The sequence below is a fragment of the Prenolepis imparis genome, unplaced genomic scaffold, assembly GCF_030444845.1.
Source record: "Prenolepis imparis isolate NDT839.2.m4 unplaced genomic scaffold, iyPreImpa1.0 SCAF_12, whole genome shotgun sequence".
Taxonomy (NCBI): domain Eukaryota; kingdom Metazoa; phylum Arthropoda; class Insecta; order Hymenoptera; family Formicidae; genus Prenolepis; species Prenolepis imparis.
This window is the reverse complement of record NW_028141170.1, coordinates 13,492,133-13,507,990: the sequence shown is the minus strand read 5'-3', so window position 1 is coordinate 13,507,990 and position 15,858 is coordinate 13,492,133. Positions and strand designations below refer to the sequence as shown.

General features: G+C 39.4%; 1 protein-coding gene across 1 annotated transcript; it reads right to left on the bottom strand.

Annotated features, from left to right (window-relative positions):
• Positions 1-1,514: 1,514 nt before the first annotated feature.
• LOC145943362 (uncharacterized) lies at positions 1,515-15,223 on the bottom strand. Its single transcript, XM_083050883.1, has 4 exons — positions 15,213-15,223; positions 13,398-13,577; positions 13,185-13,337; positions 1,515-1,683 (listed from the first exon to the last, which is right to left on the bottom strand). The coding sequence occupies exons 1-4, from the start codon at positions 15,221-15,223 to the stop codon at positions 1,515-1,517; spliced, it is 513 nt and encodes a 170-aa protein (XP_082907009.1).
• Positions 15,224-15,858: the final 635 nt, after the last annotated feature.

The following is a 15,858-nucleotide window of genomic DNA, read 5'->3' as shown; positions in this document are numbered from 1 at the left end:
AAACACCCTGTATATTCGTGAAGTACTGTAAGTAGAAAAAACTTCGCGTAAAAGATTGCGAAACTCTTGGACAATACGATCATCTCGCTTGCTCTTTACTCGTTCTCGTTCTCGTTTTCGACGAGCATCTGCAGACCTTTATTTATTTATATATAATAATAATTTACAAATATTTAAATGTCTTATAAAATATATAAAAACTAAAACAGTCTTTTTTACCTTTTTAAAAGTAATTGTAATAATAAATTAATAAAATATGTTTACAGTTATTAAAACGACATCAAACACAACACATGAATCGGATTTTTAATTAAAAATATATATGTAATCAAAAATTTTAATGATCTATCTAAGTAGATATACTATGCCGATTCTAACCCAGGGGCAATGAGGGGGGGGGGAACCCAGGGCGCGGGGAAATGACGTCACGCGGGGAGGGGGAATGACGTCACGCGGGAGGCGTCCGCGATGTACCGCGATGTACCGCGAGGGGGTCGCGGGGAGGGGGAAGCGTCCGCGATTTAGGTGCCGGGTCCGCGAGGGGTCCGCGGGGAGGGGGAGCGTCCGCGAGGGATCCGCGGGGAGGGGGAGCGTCCGCGAGGGGTCCGCATGAAGTTTTTAAGGTGAGGGGTCCGCGGGGAGAGAGGAACGCGAAGGAGAGCGCGAGGCACACGCGAGAGAGATGACGCAAGCGAGGCGTATATGCAAGAGCGAGAGAGATAGTGCGAGATGGCTAGGTAGCGAGATGACGCGTGGCGTTCGCGAAGGAGAGCGCGAGGCGCACGCGAAAGAGATATCGCAAGAGCGTGAGAGATAGCGCGAGATGACGAGAGGTAGCGAGATGACGAGAGGTAACGAGATGACGCGAAGGAGAGCGCGAGAGCTGATGCAGCGAAGGAGAACGCAAAGAGAGAGGCGTTCGTAAGAGAGAATTTTTTTAATTAATATTTTTTTCTTTTAATATTTTTTTTTTAAATAAATATTTTTAGGTTGAGGAAGGGGAGAGGACCTATTCTAAAATAAATTATATATTTTTTTAATATTTAAAATAATGTTTATTTATAAAATAGGTGTGTGTGTGTGTGTGTGTGTGTGTGCAATGATACAATTTTGTGTGTATGTGTATTTACAAAATGTGTGTGTGTGTGAATTTAAAATATAAAAATGAAAATATAATAATACAATAATAATATAAAATATGAATATAATTGATATAAATATAATAAAATTGATATAATTAATATAAAATTTAAATATAAAATATAAAATACATTGATGGCTGCGTCATGATGATCGAACCACATGGATCGATATGATATTTCGTAACGATCGACCCATGTATCACGTCTTGGGTATGAGGCGGTGGCTGCGAGGTGGTGGCTGCGAGGTGGCGGTGGGGCGGTGGCTGCGAGGCGGAACTCCTACATGACAGAAATTTTTATTAAATATATTATTATTTATTTTATTAATCAATTTATTATTTTAATAATTTATAAATGAAAAGAAAAAACTTACTAGGCCCATAATGGCTCCGGGACATGTTCGGGAGGATAAGGTTCCTCCCTGAACAACTGGCGAAGGCAGCACACATCATCCCATTCGCCGTCAGGGACTTCTTCCTCTATGTCGCCCCACAGCAGGTCATTATAATATCGGTCACATTCATGACCTATCCGCACCCACCTAATATGCACCTCACGCTCTGACTCATACCACAAGTCATGATACATGGGTCGATCGTCACGAAATATCATATCGACCCACCTGGGCCGATCGTCACGGCGCACTATCTCTCCAATAAAATCCTTTGTTTTTTTCTTTTTTTTTTAATTGTATTGGACACTGACACGTCAAACGCTAAAAACTTTATGACGAACATCGCGGAGACAGACCCGCTCTCGGTAGGAAAAGTAGGAGATGTATGACATAAGAATTAGCTTGAACGCTTACTCAGTACATGAGATAAGAAAACAGATGGTCCGAGACAAAGATTCCATGATGAGAATAAGCATATGAATAATATTTAAAATTGAAACCACAATCGAACGTCAATAGAACCACGTTCGAACCACAATCGAACCTCGATCGAACCACGTTCAAACATCGATCAACCACCTTCAAACCACTTTCGAACCACTTTCATACCTCGATCAACCACCTTCGAACCACTTTCATACCTCAATCAACCACCTTCGAACCTCGATCGAACATCAATCAACCACCTTCGAACCACGTTCGTACCTCGATCGAACAACAATCAACCACTTCGAACACAACCTTCGAACCACTTTCAAACCACGTTCGAACATCGATCGAACATCAATCAACCACCTTCGAACCTCGATCGAACATGAATCAACCACATTCAAACCTCAATCGACTACATTTAAAATTATAACATAAGAATGGTGTCGCATACTGAAATTAATACGAGCACATGCGGACATATAATTCTTGTATGCATATAAGGAAAAGGAGAGAGAGAGAGAGAACAAAGAGAATATTATTTTAATATTAATTTATTCAAAAAAAGGGTGTGGCGAATCATTGCGATGATTTGACCACCAATTAAATATTTTAAATATATTTTCTAAAGCGCAATTTTTTACATGTTTACCGCAACGTAGGCTATAGGTAGTATCTAAGTTGTTTAAGGTAGGAATATCTTCATAGTCTGCATTCAAGGTCTCAATAATGAAACCGTTTCTCGCATCATCCATTATATCGGTCAACCATTCTCGCTTTTCATGACCTTTTACGTACACAAGAGAGGATAACTCTTCTTCTTCTTGTATCATACCAGCGATAGCTGTTATAATCAAACGCTGAGCCATGCTGTATGGAACGTTTCCATCTACCCATTGCAATCCATGATGATTTCGAGTCAACCATGAGGCTTGACGTCTCTCCGATTTTATGAGCACACCCCATGGTACGGGGCATGCGAGAAAATAATGTGAAACAATGAATCCTCTTCTGAGGATTGCCGCTTCCTTCACAATAAACTGTTTATTGAAAATAAATCCTTGTAGATCCACAAACGTCGGTATATCCATATTGTTGCAAGAATGTTGGACGACTGATGTCGATTGTTAAAAATCTCAATCTTTTATATCGGAGGATAATTGCTCTTTAAGTAATTTTACGAACTATGTTGGTCAACGGACAATATTCGACAACACGATCATGCAAAATGAGACAATAGGCGGTAGTATGTGCCGGTACATCTTCCTTACATTCAAATTCTATTCTCACGTCCACGGTAGAATTTTTGACAGATTTATTTTGTCGCGAACAATCAATAACTGCGAGAGGACCGGAATGTAGAAATTTTGCGATAGTTAGTACATTCTCAATATCACACCCGTAATAGATAGATATAATTTTTATTGTCCCCCTTAGGGTTTCAATTTACATACATTGTATACAATCTCCTCCAGCTCCATTACACAGAATAATAATAAAAAAAAAAAAAAAAAAATAACATGAAAATAAAAAACAAGAGTATAAAATCATAAGAATCGGCAAACAATTGCCGATACAATAAATACAAAAATACAAAAAAATAATACAAAAATACAAAAAATAATACAAAAGAAAATTCCCTCCTCTCGCCGCTGGCTACCTCTCCACACACACACACGCCTATCCCCCTTCCTACCTCTCTTCTTAACCTAACAACTTAACCTAATGTCTTAACCTAATGGCTTAACTTACTAATACTTAACCTAATGGGACTTCCGCTTCCGGCTTATTTCTTCTATTCCATTACATGCGAGTGTTTACGTGTCTCTCTCTCTCTCTCTCTCTCTCTCTCTCTCTCTCTCTCACTCTCTCTCTCTCGCTCTCATTCTCTCCTTCTCTCTCCCCCCTCTCTCCCTCCCCTTCTCACCACTCATTTTCTTCACTCTCCCTTTTCTCCTCCTCCTCATCGCTCCCTTGCGATATCTCTCCCCCCTCCCTTCCCTGATTTTCTCCAATTCTCTCAGCCACTTCTCTCCCTCCCCTTCTTCCCCTAAAACTATCTCTACCATGTCCTGCCAAATCCCCGACCCTCCCCATCCCAAACACTCCTCCCAGACATGTTCCCAATTCTCCACCCCTCCACCGCATATTCTACACCTCCTCTCCTCTTCATCTGCCCAATATTTATTTCCCTTCATCCCATTCCCCAACCTAAATCGCACAACCCTCTGCCATCTCCCTTCTCCCCAACCCTTCTACAGATATGCTGGAATTCCAGCATATCACACCCGTAATAAGATTTGCGAAAACGAGAGTACATATCATACAGAATCGACCATCTGTTTTTATCGAAATCTAAATTTAAATCATCGTAGGGATAAGATTCCGAGTTTAGATATAGCTTAACGTTGGCTAATTTACAATGATCGAATGTAGTATTATCTTTTGTCATAACATTCTTTTTACCAGTCTGCAGCGCAAAGATCACATATCGCGGCTTTTCCAGCTGAGAGGCGGTTTTCATAGTCCACGAATGCTTGGTCATACTATGTAACAGCGGAAATTCGTACAGATCCCAAGAGCGAAAACTCATGTTTAAGAATCGCCCGCTTTCCAATGTTCGTAACAAGGATAGTTTATTGATTTCGTTCAATATTACATGCGGCATACGCCATTGTATCTTAATCAATTCAATATCAGCTTCCGCACGTCCATACAGACAATTGTTGTCGTTGCGCGAACGTATCAAAATTAATTCATGGCGAGCGTTAATCACAACTTGCTTGTAATCTTCGTAAAATCCCAACAACATGTTGAGCGGTACGCAAAAGTTAAACATGCAACTATCACCACATGATCTATTATGCGTCATATCCCACCCGGCATTCTTCAAGATTTTACTTCTCTCGGTAGTTAAAGAGAGTTAATTTTTCAACGTAGAAGTTATTCCAACGTTTCTGTTGCGATCAATCTCCACACCATCGAGTTCATATCGAATTTCATCAAACATGAATGCAACGCAGTTATTTGCCAATACCAGCGTTTCATTTGCATCTATTTTAGATACCGTCAACTTTCCCTCAACATACAGAAACCTTTCGCACGGTAACGTGTACAAATCCTGGTGGTGTATAGGTATCCGTATCTCATCGCTATGTCCAAGCGATGAGTTGGCGTATGGATTGTACGTATGTGTCTCAACCTTGACGATACGATCATCAAAGACTGGTTCACCACCAATATTCAAAATATCAATCATCTTTTCGTACGATGAATCCCAATGATTTTAAAAATTCGCGATTCAATGCGCTGAGTTTCTTTTTAGTGTAACGAGATCTCTGATTATTGTCGCTCACTACCGCCGCCGCAGCTGCTCTCGCAAAAGTATTGTCCCTCGTAATGTACCTCGTAAAATTATTGTCTCTTACGTGCTCCGTATCATTTAGCACGAGTATCACACGCTAATTTTGTCGACGCCGTACGTGCAATCTTACAGTAACTTCCTCTCCTCGAAAATCCAACAATCGTCCTTCTTGATCAACAATGCGTATCGTTAGATCAGTAATGCTCCGTACGACGATCGGGAGATAAATGATCTGTGCAGGCGTTTCCGATATCTTATATCCTGGCGGCACGCTCGGTGAAAATTCATGTATCGTGTGTACGCGCTTGTCATTACTGTACGCACCAGTGGTGACGCTACATTCTATACGGATAATATTCACGCTAATAATATTTATAGGTAAATCCGAATCATGCCATTTGTGAGGTTGCAATATACGATTCGACGAGAATCCCAACAGCGATCCAATGCTGTCTGGTTTACTAAAATTTATTCTATAGATGCATTTGATTTCGCTCTTTAGAGTATTATGATTGGCGCGAAGCGCTATTGCATCTTCATTCTGCTCTTTATTGGAAGGATATTGTGAAATTGCACATCTCAGATACTCATCTATAGCTTGTATTTCGTATGATCCTTCGGGTATCGTAATTTCCTTGTCATCGTTATCAAAGTAAAATTTATTATTCTTAGAATTTACATTCGGTATCGTATGATAAGTTTCAAAATCTGTTAAACCGAGCTCATAATCGCCATTCGATAAATCTATAGCTGGAAAGTAGCTTACAGCGAGAACGCTACTTTTGCCAGTCAACGTTAGTGTTAGCGACATGTTGTCAAACTGAATCGTGATGATGGATTGACAGGCTTTATATCAGTCGTTTGAACAAATCGTAAACACAATTGTCCACAATTATTCTGATTATAATTTTGATAGGATGTGTGATTGTATTCTATTTTCGTAACATTTAAATATTGCATCAATTCTTTGGGTGGTTGAAGATTGCCAAAACTATCGAAATATATTGATCGATTTCCTCTCTTTACATATGCTACCCAATGGGTACCGGAACCATCAACGTCGTCCAAATTTACAATACTGCTTTCATTTTGTCATATACCGCTTATCGGTAAATTATTGCGCATGAAAACACCTCTAAAGAATGGTATACGCATACGTCTTGCCAGTTGTTGCAATTGTACATTAGTTGTTACACCCACAGGCACTTTTAGCGTTTTTTTTTACGTTTTTTTTTTCTTAATTGAGAATCCCTGTCCACGCTTGTATGGAGCGAGATAAACTCCACGACCTTCCATAGCGCGATTATGACGTTGCATTTCTTCAAGCTGACGTTGCGCAGCCTTGCTATCATTCACAGCCTTTGCGACTCCCGCTGCTCCACCGGCCAACGAACCGAGAACTCCCAACAAAGGTAAAATTGGCAAGATACTACCACGCTTCGCCACAGGCAGTATTCGTTTCTTCTTTTTCAAAGATTTTTTCGTCTTCATCCCCATACCGAATTTTGTCTTTGCTTTCATAGCTGCCCAAACAGTCGTAGCGGCTGCTCTTTCACCAAGAGTCGAATCTCTCGCAGTAATACGTTTTCGCGCTTTCGCAGCGAGTATATTATCAGCAACGTGTCGTTCTCTGAGGGCGTTGCTTTGAGAATATGCAATGTCGTGCTCGCGACACGCGGCATCCAACGGATTAATACCTCGATCACCTCTAGCCAATCGCTTTTCCAAATGAGTCCCCGGACCGCAAAACTGATAGCCGGGGATATGGAATTCGATCGGAAGTGCGTTTATCGCGCGATTAAAGAGACCACTACTTATTTTCGTTGACATTCGCTGCAATCCTTTATCATCGGCGCTGGACCGTCGATGTGCGTTTGCTGCCACGGTCGATTGTAATGTTTGAAACAGCGGCGACAGGTCTGAATCTCTCGATCCGCCTTTATGTGTTCCGGAAGCTTGTCCCACACGTAGTGGATGTGATTTTCATATCGCAATAAAAATGCTTTTGGCACAAATTGCAGCTGTTCGGCGCTTAAACCGTGAATATCGGAAGCACTTGTTAGCAGAACAAACATTTTTTCGGTACTGAGCGATTCATGGTTCCGCGCAGCTATAAATAGGCTCTCCATGACTCATTCATTCATTCGAGAGAAAACATGCGGTTCGTTCAGCAATCGACGATAATCAAAGTTACAAATTTCGATGTTAAAACACGGTTAATGTTGGATAAAGAAATACGCAGACATGGAAATATGCTACCAAATACTATACGCGGTATCATCTGCGGCCCCTCGAATTGCGGTAAAACTAACACGTTGATTAGTTTGATAGAAAGCCCGTATGGTGTTCGCTTCGAGAACATGTACGTTTACTCGAAATCGCTTCAACAACCGAAATATCAATATTTGGAAAATTTGCTATCACCGATAGAAGAAATTGGTTATTTTACATTCTCTAATAATAGCGATGTCATTCCACCGAGTGAGGCGCTTCCGAATTCCATTTTTATCTTTGATGACGTGGCATGCGACAAGCAAGATATGATAAGAGAGTACTTTGCAATGGGACGACACTCGAGCGTCGACTGTTTCTATCTTTGTCAAACGTATGCCAAGATACCCAAGCATCTTATACGTGACAATGCAAACTTATTAATTTTATTTAAACAAGATGGGACAAACTTGAAACATGTGTACAACGATCACGTAAATACAGATATGTCTTACGATAATTTTCGCGCTTTTTGCCAGAAATGTTGGCAACATAAATATGGATTCGCGGCGATTGACAAGGACAGTCCGCTGACTAATGGACGATATAGAAAAGAATTTAATGAATTTGCAATACCGCAAAGCAATTAGTCGCTTTCGACACATTGATCGAGCAACGTCTAAATTGCAACATGATGAATAACGATCGTGAAAAGATTGTGAGAGAGATTGCGGAAACGAGCGATTCAATCCGTAAAAAATATCGTTTCTTGAAAACTGGTAAAATGGAGGAGGACGATGCATTGGAGAGGCATTTTAAACCAATCTCTGAACCTCTGAAACAGCTTGTTGAAAATACAGTCGGTGTTGAGTCTGGTGAAGAAAAGATTGAATCATCGAGTATGCTCGGAGAGAAAAAAGAGTTTAAAACAAAGCGATCAAATATATCATTGAGCGGTATAACTTCTACTCCGAAGCGAATCAAAAGCAGGCGAATGCAACAATTATTGGATGCAACTACTTCTACTCCGATACAAGATGTACAACCAAGGCAATTAATGCATGATAAGACATCTATCGAGGAAATTTTCGAGACTTCACCTGAATCGCTTGTGACATCAATTCAACATTCATTACAAACATCTGAGGGTCAAAATTCATTGCGAAATCACCTGGGTCCACTTGCTCAAAAATATGTGGCAGCTATATTGAGTCAAGATAAAAATTCCAAAATGGATTACGTATACGGTGTTAAATTTATCGACAAAGGAATGATGCTCGGTAATAAAAATTTCGATGTGGATAAAAATGATAATATAATTATTGATGGATCAAAATACGTTGGAACAGCAGGTCTTTACGAGTTAGTTTTCAAGAGAATTCCCGACGATGAAATATATACTGCAAATGACTTGCAGAACTACAAAAGTATATTAATAAGAACAAATGCGCACAGACGAAATGGTAATGTGAATCATCCAGTATTAGGTAACAAGGGATACCAATATAAATATATAATCGCACCATTATTCTCTGATAAAAAATCTGGAAAAGGTATACCGCGTGCTATGACCTTAAACAATAATAAGATTGATTACGTGCATTGGAATGATCCCAACGAGTTGGTAGATCGTCTGCGATTGCTCGAAGCTTCGCGTCAAGCCGGCAACAACGCCCACGGCAATGAAATATTGTCGATTATCGAGGAACTTTACGAAGCTGGTATTATTATAAAATAAGTTATACATCCACGATACGAGTCAGTCTGTCAATATTAGTGGTATCGAAATGTCGATTAATAAATTTGGATTATCACTTGGAACGTCGAATAATAATTCATATTATCAATGGAATGGATTACTAAGAAATTACGTGCGCGATAACACTCTGTGTCTAACAGTCTCCGGCTATGACGCAAGGTCGCGCAAGATACGACGTGTAGCGCAACCGGAAGATGATAATGATGCAGCCAACAAACGATATGTCGAAGCGAGTGTCAAGCTTTTGAGAGATCAACAGAAAGAAATTGAGAAAAAAATAATCAGGCTTGAAAGGAATATGCAGGCGCTATTATTGACGCTGGATAAAATGGCTGTAACGCAGACTACATCAAAAGATACATAAAGAACTGTACGTGAAAATTATATCACATTATTACAAATATGCCTCGATCAAACACCTCTGAAAAGCAGCTACTCGTGGAAGAATTGCACGCTCCAGCGAGAAGAAATTTTCCGCGTAGACGCGTCATAGTACGTGGATACGACGACCTGTGGCAAGCTGACATGGTCGAGATGCGTCCTTATGCAAGAGTCAACAAAGGATACAATTACATACTCACCGTCATTGATGTGTTGAGCAAGTATGCATGGGCCGTGCCGCTCAAGAATAAGAGCGGACGCGAAACAGCTGACGCTATCGCCGAGATAATTCGAGATAGCAAGAGATGTCCGAGAAACGTACAAACCGATAGAGGAAAAGAATTTTACAATGCAAATGTGCAGAAACTCGTAAAAAAACACAACATCAATCATTACTCGACGTATTCTGTTATGAAAGCCTCAGTGGTGGAACGATTTAATCGTACTTTAAAGAACAATATGTGGAAAATGTTTACACTTAATGGCAATTACAAGTAGATCGACGCGCTGTCCCGACTCGTTGCAGAGTACAATGCGCGAAAACATCGCACTATCGGCATGAAACCTATCGATGTTACTCCGGAGATTGCCGAAAAACTTTTAAATACGGTATACAGTAACGTAAAAATTGCTGCTCCGGCAAGATTCAAAGTAGGCTGTCAGGTACGCGTGAGTAAATTCAAGACCATCTTCGAAAATGGTTTTACACCAAATTGGACTACCGAAATATTTAAAATTATCAAAGTGCAGAAAACTAATCCTGCGATATATATACTTGAAGATTCGCGCGGAAATTCCGTCGCCGGAGGATTCTACGAGTACGAGTTACATCATGTTGCAAATCCCGATGTATATCTCGTGGAAAAGGTTTTGCGGAAAAAAGGCGATGATGTTTATGTAAAATGGTTGGGACTGGATAAATCTCACAACTCATGGATTCATAAAAATAATGTATTATAAACATTTATTTAAAATATTTGTACACTTATTTTACAATATATTTATGCAATAATTTTATAAATACAAATATACATATAATATACATATTTATACAAAATATACATATTTTACAACAAATATTATTTACAATGGTATTTTATAATGTCCCCATGGTAATGTATCAGTGGTTTCAGGTATGATATACCGCTTGTCATCGTGAGGACTTAGAGCAATTTTCGTCTCGCGAATGGTGTATACTTCATGCAATTTCGATCTTATACATGACTGACTACGTGTCATTTCAATCTCTTCATTCAAACACCGCGTATAATCATCAAACGTTATCGTTCTCGCGACAACGTTACTCTTGACACCTTTTACTTTTTTCGTATCTTTCTTGCCATCCACTCGCAAGGCATACATTTTTGCTCTAAGCTCTACAAATTCGGTCATAATCACACCGTTGTTTTCATCTTTCATTAGACCGGGTACCTTTTTATTCACGAGCGGTATACCGTACACATTGTCCGCAGTGTAATCGCTCGTATCAAATTTGTCGAGGTTGCGCTTTATATTCTCGTACACATCTTCGCATTCGATGTGGTATATTAGGCTGTCTGTGTCGGTGTACATTACCCGGCATCTGTCATGATACAGCGGTGACATGTACTCATGATGAAATTCATATAAATATGTTTTGGAGATGTCGAGTATGCACATGCCAACATAGATTGGTTTATAAAATTTTACCTCGAGTTTGCGTAATTCGACAGCGATTAGATTTTCAGAAAAGATGCTTCTACTGTGGAAATTTGGTTTCGCAATCATTGCCTCTGCACCGTATCTTCCTTCCCAATGTGTGATAAGTTTTACATCAACCCGATTACGCACATTTTCCATCGTTTTGCCGAATACTGCATTATTCATCAATTTATATAAATTTTTTTCAAAATCATTTTTTGCTTGCGTTCTAAATTGCGTATTAAGTTCGATATAATTTCGAAGCCATGGAGATTGCGCGAATTGTAATATGCGATGTATTTTTGCAACGCGAAGGCCGTGACGCGTACATTGCTGCAGGTTGCGGTAGTGTATCACATATCGCTTCTTGTCGTATAGCGTTGCGAGAAGCTTATCTTCCCGCTTGCCTGGCGGCTTGTCGCGTGTCGGGCAAAACGGTAGGTCAGTGTGCGTGTCGTGAAGATGTTGCGGATATTCTAAATCTACCTCGAGGATGTAGCCTGTGGGTGAATCGACCGCGATAGATGATGTGTCGAAATTAGATACATCGTCGACCCATTGAAAATCAGCATAAGGCAATGGTTGACACATTGCCCATCCATACAAATTATTTACATCGAAATACATTAGATATGAAGATGGTTTCAATGGATCGTACGACTGCATGTATTTGTTATTAGCGTGTGCATATCTGTTTGAACATTGACTCAGACCACCGCGTATACCCCGTTCGATAAACATTACCATATCAATGTCTGTGAACAGTTCGAACGTAATTTTTGTATATTTAACATGGCGTCTCACGTATACCCGGGGAGAGTATAGTAATACGCGGGGTCGAGCCCATAACTCTCGATACATTTATCCCGGAAATTTTCAAAAATGTCGGCTAATAACATAACATCAGTTTTTAAATATAAGTCGCTATATTCGCCCAGCGTTCGAATGGAGAACCGCTCCCATACGTTTTCAGCGTGCGCGTAATCGTTCTCGGATACAGTGTCACCGGTCAAGGAACTATAAAACGATTCGCGCGGTGGAAGACACGTATCATGCAACCTTTCAAAACAGTTGATATATTCGTACGAGAAGACACCTTTCTGTGTTAATAATTTGAAATTTTCGGTGGATAAATTTTGAAATTTTGATTTTAAATTTTTGAGTTTATCTTTACTTAGAAATGATACCAATTTGTCAAGACTAGTATTGAGAAATTTATATGAATCGATAAAACATAATTTTATGCAAGCTTTCCAATCTTTGTCATCGTTGGTACTATTGACAGTTTTTGTAAATGATATATATTTTTCTTTAGTTATTGGAAGTAAATCGATTCCTCCTTCGAACGCTGTAGCTATTTCCTTAATTATGAAATGTGAGTCGTAACCGGATAAATTATGAAATACTATTGGAATACAAAAAGAGTTTTTAAACTTTAGATTGCAATTTGAGTGTGCTGGACCTCTGTACCGCCCGGTCAGATGGCAATGATCGCGTACGCGTGTATCGTCATCTTGCATGAATGGTTTCTCACATATATGACAATGCGTCGCGCTATGAAATTTTTCCCACTCATCTGATGTTAAATTTACCATGGGGACGTTAGTTGCTAAAATATTCTTTACTCGTATCGCTAAATTTTGTAGTTGTTCGGAAAACCACGAAACGCAATCTACACTACGACGAGAATAATACTTGGATAATGAATCGTCATATGAGCAATGTACATAATATGCTATACTAAATACTTGGTGATGTTGATATAAATTCTTTTCTTCATCCTTCTTATCCGTCTTTGTCAGCACACATTCGAGGTCTGCGTACACCACAAATGGAAGTCGCTCTTTCCTGGTGTAGTTGGTGAAGCTGAGCCACTTGTCCCTATCGCTCGGTAACCGGATAGCGCAGTCATTCATCTTTCCGCAGTCTACTGTATGTGACTGCAACTTGTCTTCCGAACCGAAATAATGCAGACATCTGTAAAATAACAATTATAAACAATTGCACATTTATATAATTTGCAATAAATTTACATACCGATCGCAGATATATGTCTTGTGACCATGTTTGCACAATTGTGAGCTGACAAGTCGGGAGAGATTCTTGATCCAGGTGAAATGTCCAACGCTGTTGCTGTCTTCCACGTACAGCAAGTTGATGTGTTTCTCTCTCTTTTGCTCCGAAAGACGTATCGAGACAATGTTCTTTTCTTCGATGCTGTACACATTTATCGAAATGTTGTTTGATAGTTCAAACTTTTTAATTTGATTCACAGTCACTGGAAACTCAATGTCTTGGAGATTCAACACTGTTGTGTAATGGGGATATGAAGATTCCCGTTCCACTTTTCTTTCAGCAGGATATAGAGCAGCGACAACTGCCCACGCGAAACATGCATTGTCTTTTGATTGCACATTCACCACTGCTCTCTTCATCATTATTTCTCGCGGTAATTTAATGTGACATCCCGCACGCATTGGATTATACTTGTTTATATTTACAATTAAATTGATTATTCGCGACAATGCCCAACCACTATCGCGTTCCTGAAATTCTTCTAGCGATGCTAGCGTGGGCTCGATAACGCGGCGCTCGTACCATTCACGCAAATCGGAGGTGCGAAAGATTTCAAAGTTTTTCGTATTGATACTTTTATTGGCACGCTTATCGCCCGACACGAACTCGCCATTAAATATAGTGTTCACACTAGGGTATTTTTGCAATACTTTTTGCACGTGTCCGATCACAATGTCTTTGGCCTTCTCTAGAAATTGACGAGGTTCGATTGGTGTGGTTGCTGTTTATCACCGCACCAGTCAAGATGCGGCTCTCGAACGCCGTATCAATCTCTCACCATATGAGTCCGATGTCTCGCGAACTGCTTCCGGCACCTGCGTGTACAAAACGTTTGCGTACCGAATTCTTCAACCCTTCGAGACTCGCGATTTGGGAGACAAGCGATTGTCGAAGTCCGATCGGTAATCGTGGACGTTTTATTCGACTTTGTTCTTCCAGTGATTCGATGTATTCGTCACATTGCTGTTCCCACACAATATATTCTTCCACCGAATTCACCCTTGTGGCTTGCTCCAACAAACTTGCTTCCAATTGTGCCATATTTGAGATGCTCTTGCTGAACCTCTGACAAAGATACTGACAGAGTATGCCTCCTTACCAGCATTTTTATTTGATCACTGACACTTCAAAAACTCGAGTATGTTGCATTTTGCACATTTTGACCTTGACAATAATTCTAACATTTCATTTGAGGATGATGTCATAGCAGCCGTGCATCGGCGTTTGAAAATTTTGAATATGTTGCATTTTGAACACCTGGGACTGATGTCATAGCAGCAGCTGTGCATCGGTGCTTTGATTGGTTGAAAATAATATCGGATCAGCAATAATCCCCACCCCATCACAATGGATATTATGGATAAAATTTAAAAATAATTTAGTATCACATTGATCACTCGATTGAAAAGGTTCTTTTAAAATGTACTCCGCCAGCATGAATTATTACGTTCCAGTACAAGAGAGCAATGTTTTGTGCAAGAAGAAATGTGACAAGTAAGTTTCAATTCTTTTTGTCAAATAATGATTTTTAAATAATGATTTTTAAATAATTTTTGAAATATTGTTCTAATTATTTTTATAGCATTCAGCGTGCGACTCGTATACTTGGGCGAAGATATGCTCTAACCGCAACATCCTATAAATATTTGGAAATAGGAATCAGCGTTGGAGCTGTATCATATGTGGAATTAGCTCTTGGTGATAATCGAGGCAACCACATAATATTGAAACATGGAAATCACTAATGCAGAAACGTGCGGACATTGAACAGCTAACTGAAACTCCATTATGGATTCGAGATCTAACAATAGAAATTGTTAAAATATCCGATTCAAAAATTGTAAAATTAACATTATCCAATAATTCTTTGTACATGAAACCATCAACGTTACTACATTTATTTGAGTTTGAAAAATGTATTGATCATATGTTTTCCTGGCTGTGTGAAAATACTCATCTTGTGAATGAAAAATTTAAACAATTTGCAACTATTTTACAACGCAATAATATTACTAATGTATGCGATGCTGTAAAAGCGATACGCGAAAGTGATACGTATGATAGCGAATCACTCATAGATTGTGAAATATTAACATGTGCTGTAAATGATGTTTTTTATGATTCTTGTAATAAATAAATTTTTTTTGATAAACTGTGAATTTAATTATTTCTTTCCCGCCCCTGTTCTATATGTATATGAATAGTATGATGTGCACATGCATTATCAGCAAAACTCTTTGGAGATGTAGAAAAATGATGAGCTAGATGATACTCCAGTTAGAACAGAGAGATGAAGAGATGAAGAGAGATGTAGAATTAAAATCAAGAGGGGAGCAACATTATAATATATGTGTCGTGTCATAGAGTAGCAGACATATACTCGCATGCTCGTGCTGTGCGATTGCATGAAACTGTAAGATAT

Coding starts and splice junctions, on each gene's coding strand:
- LOC145943362 (XM_083050883.1), bottom strand. Junction 13,338..13,397: donor AAGACATATATCTGCGATCG/GTATGTAAATTT, acceptor GTTATTTTACAG/ATGTCTGCATTATTTCGGTT. Junction 1,684..13,184: donor GAGCGACTTCCATTTGTGGT/GTACGCAGACCT, acceptor GGTGCATATTAG/GTGGGTGCGGATAGGTCATG.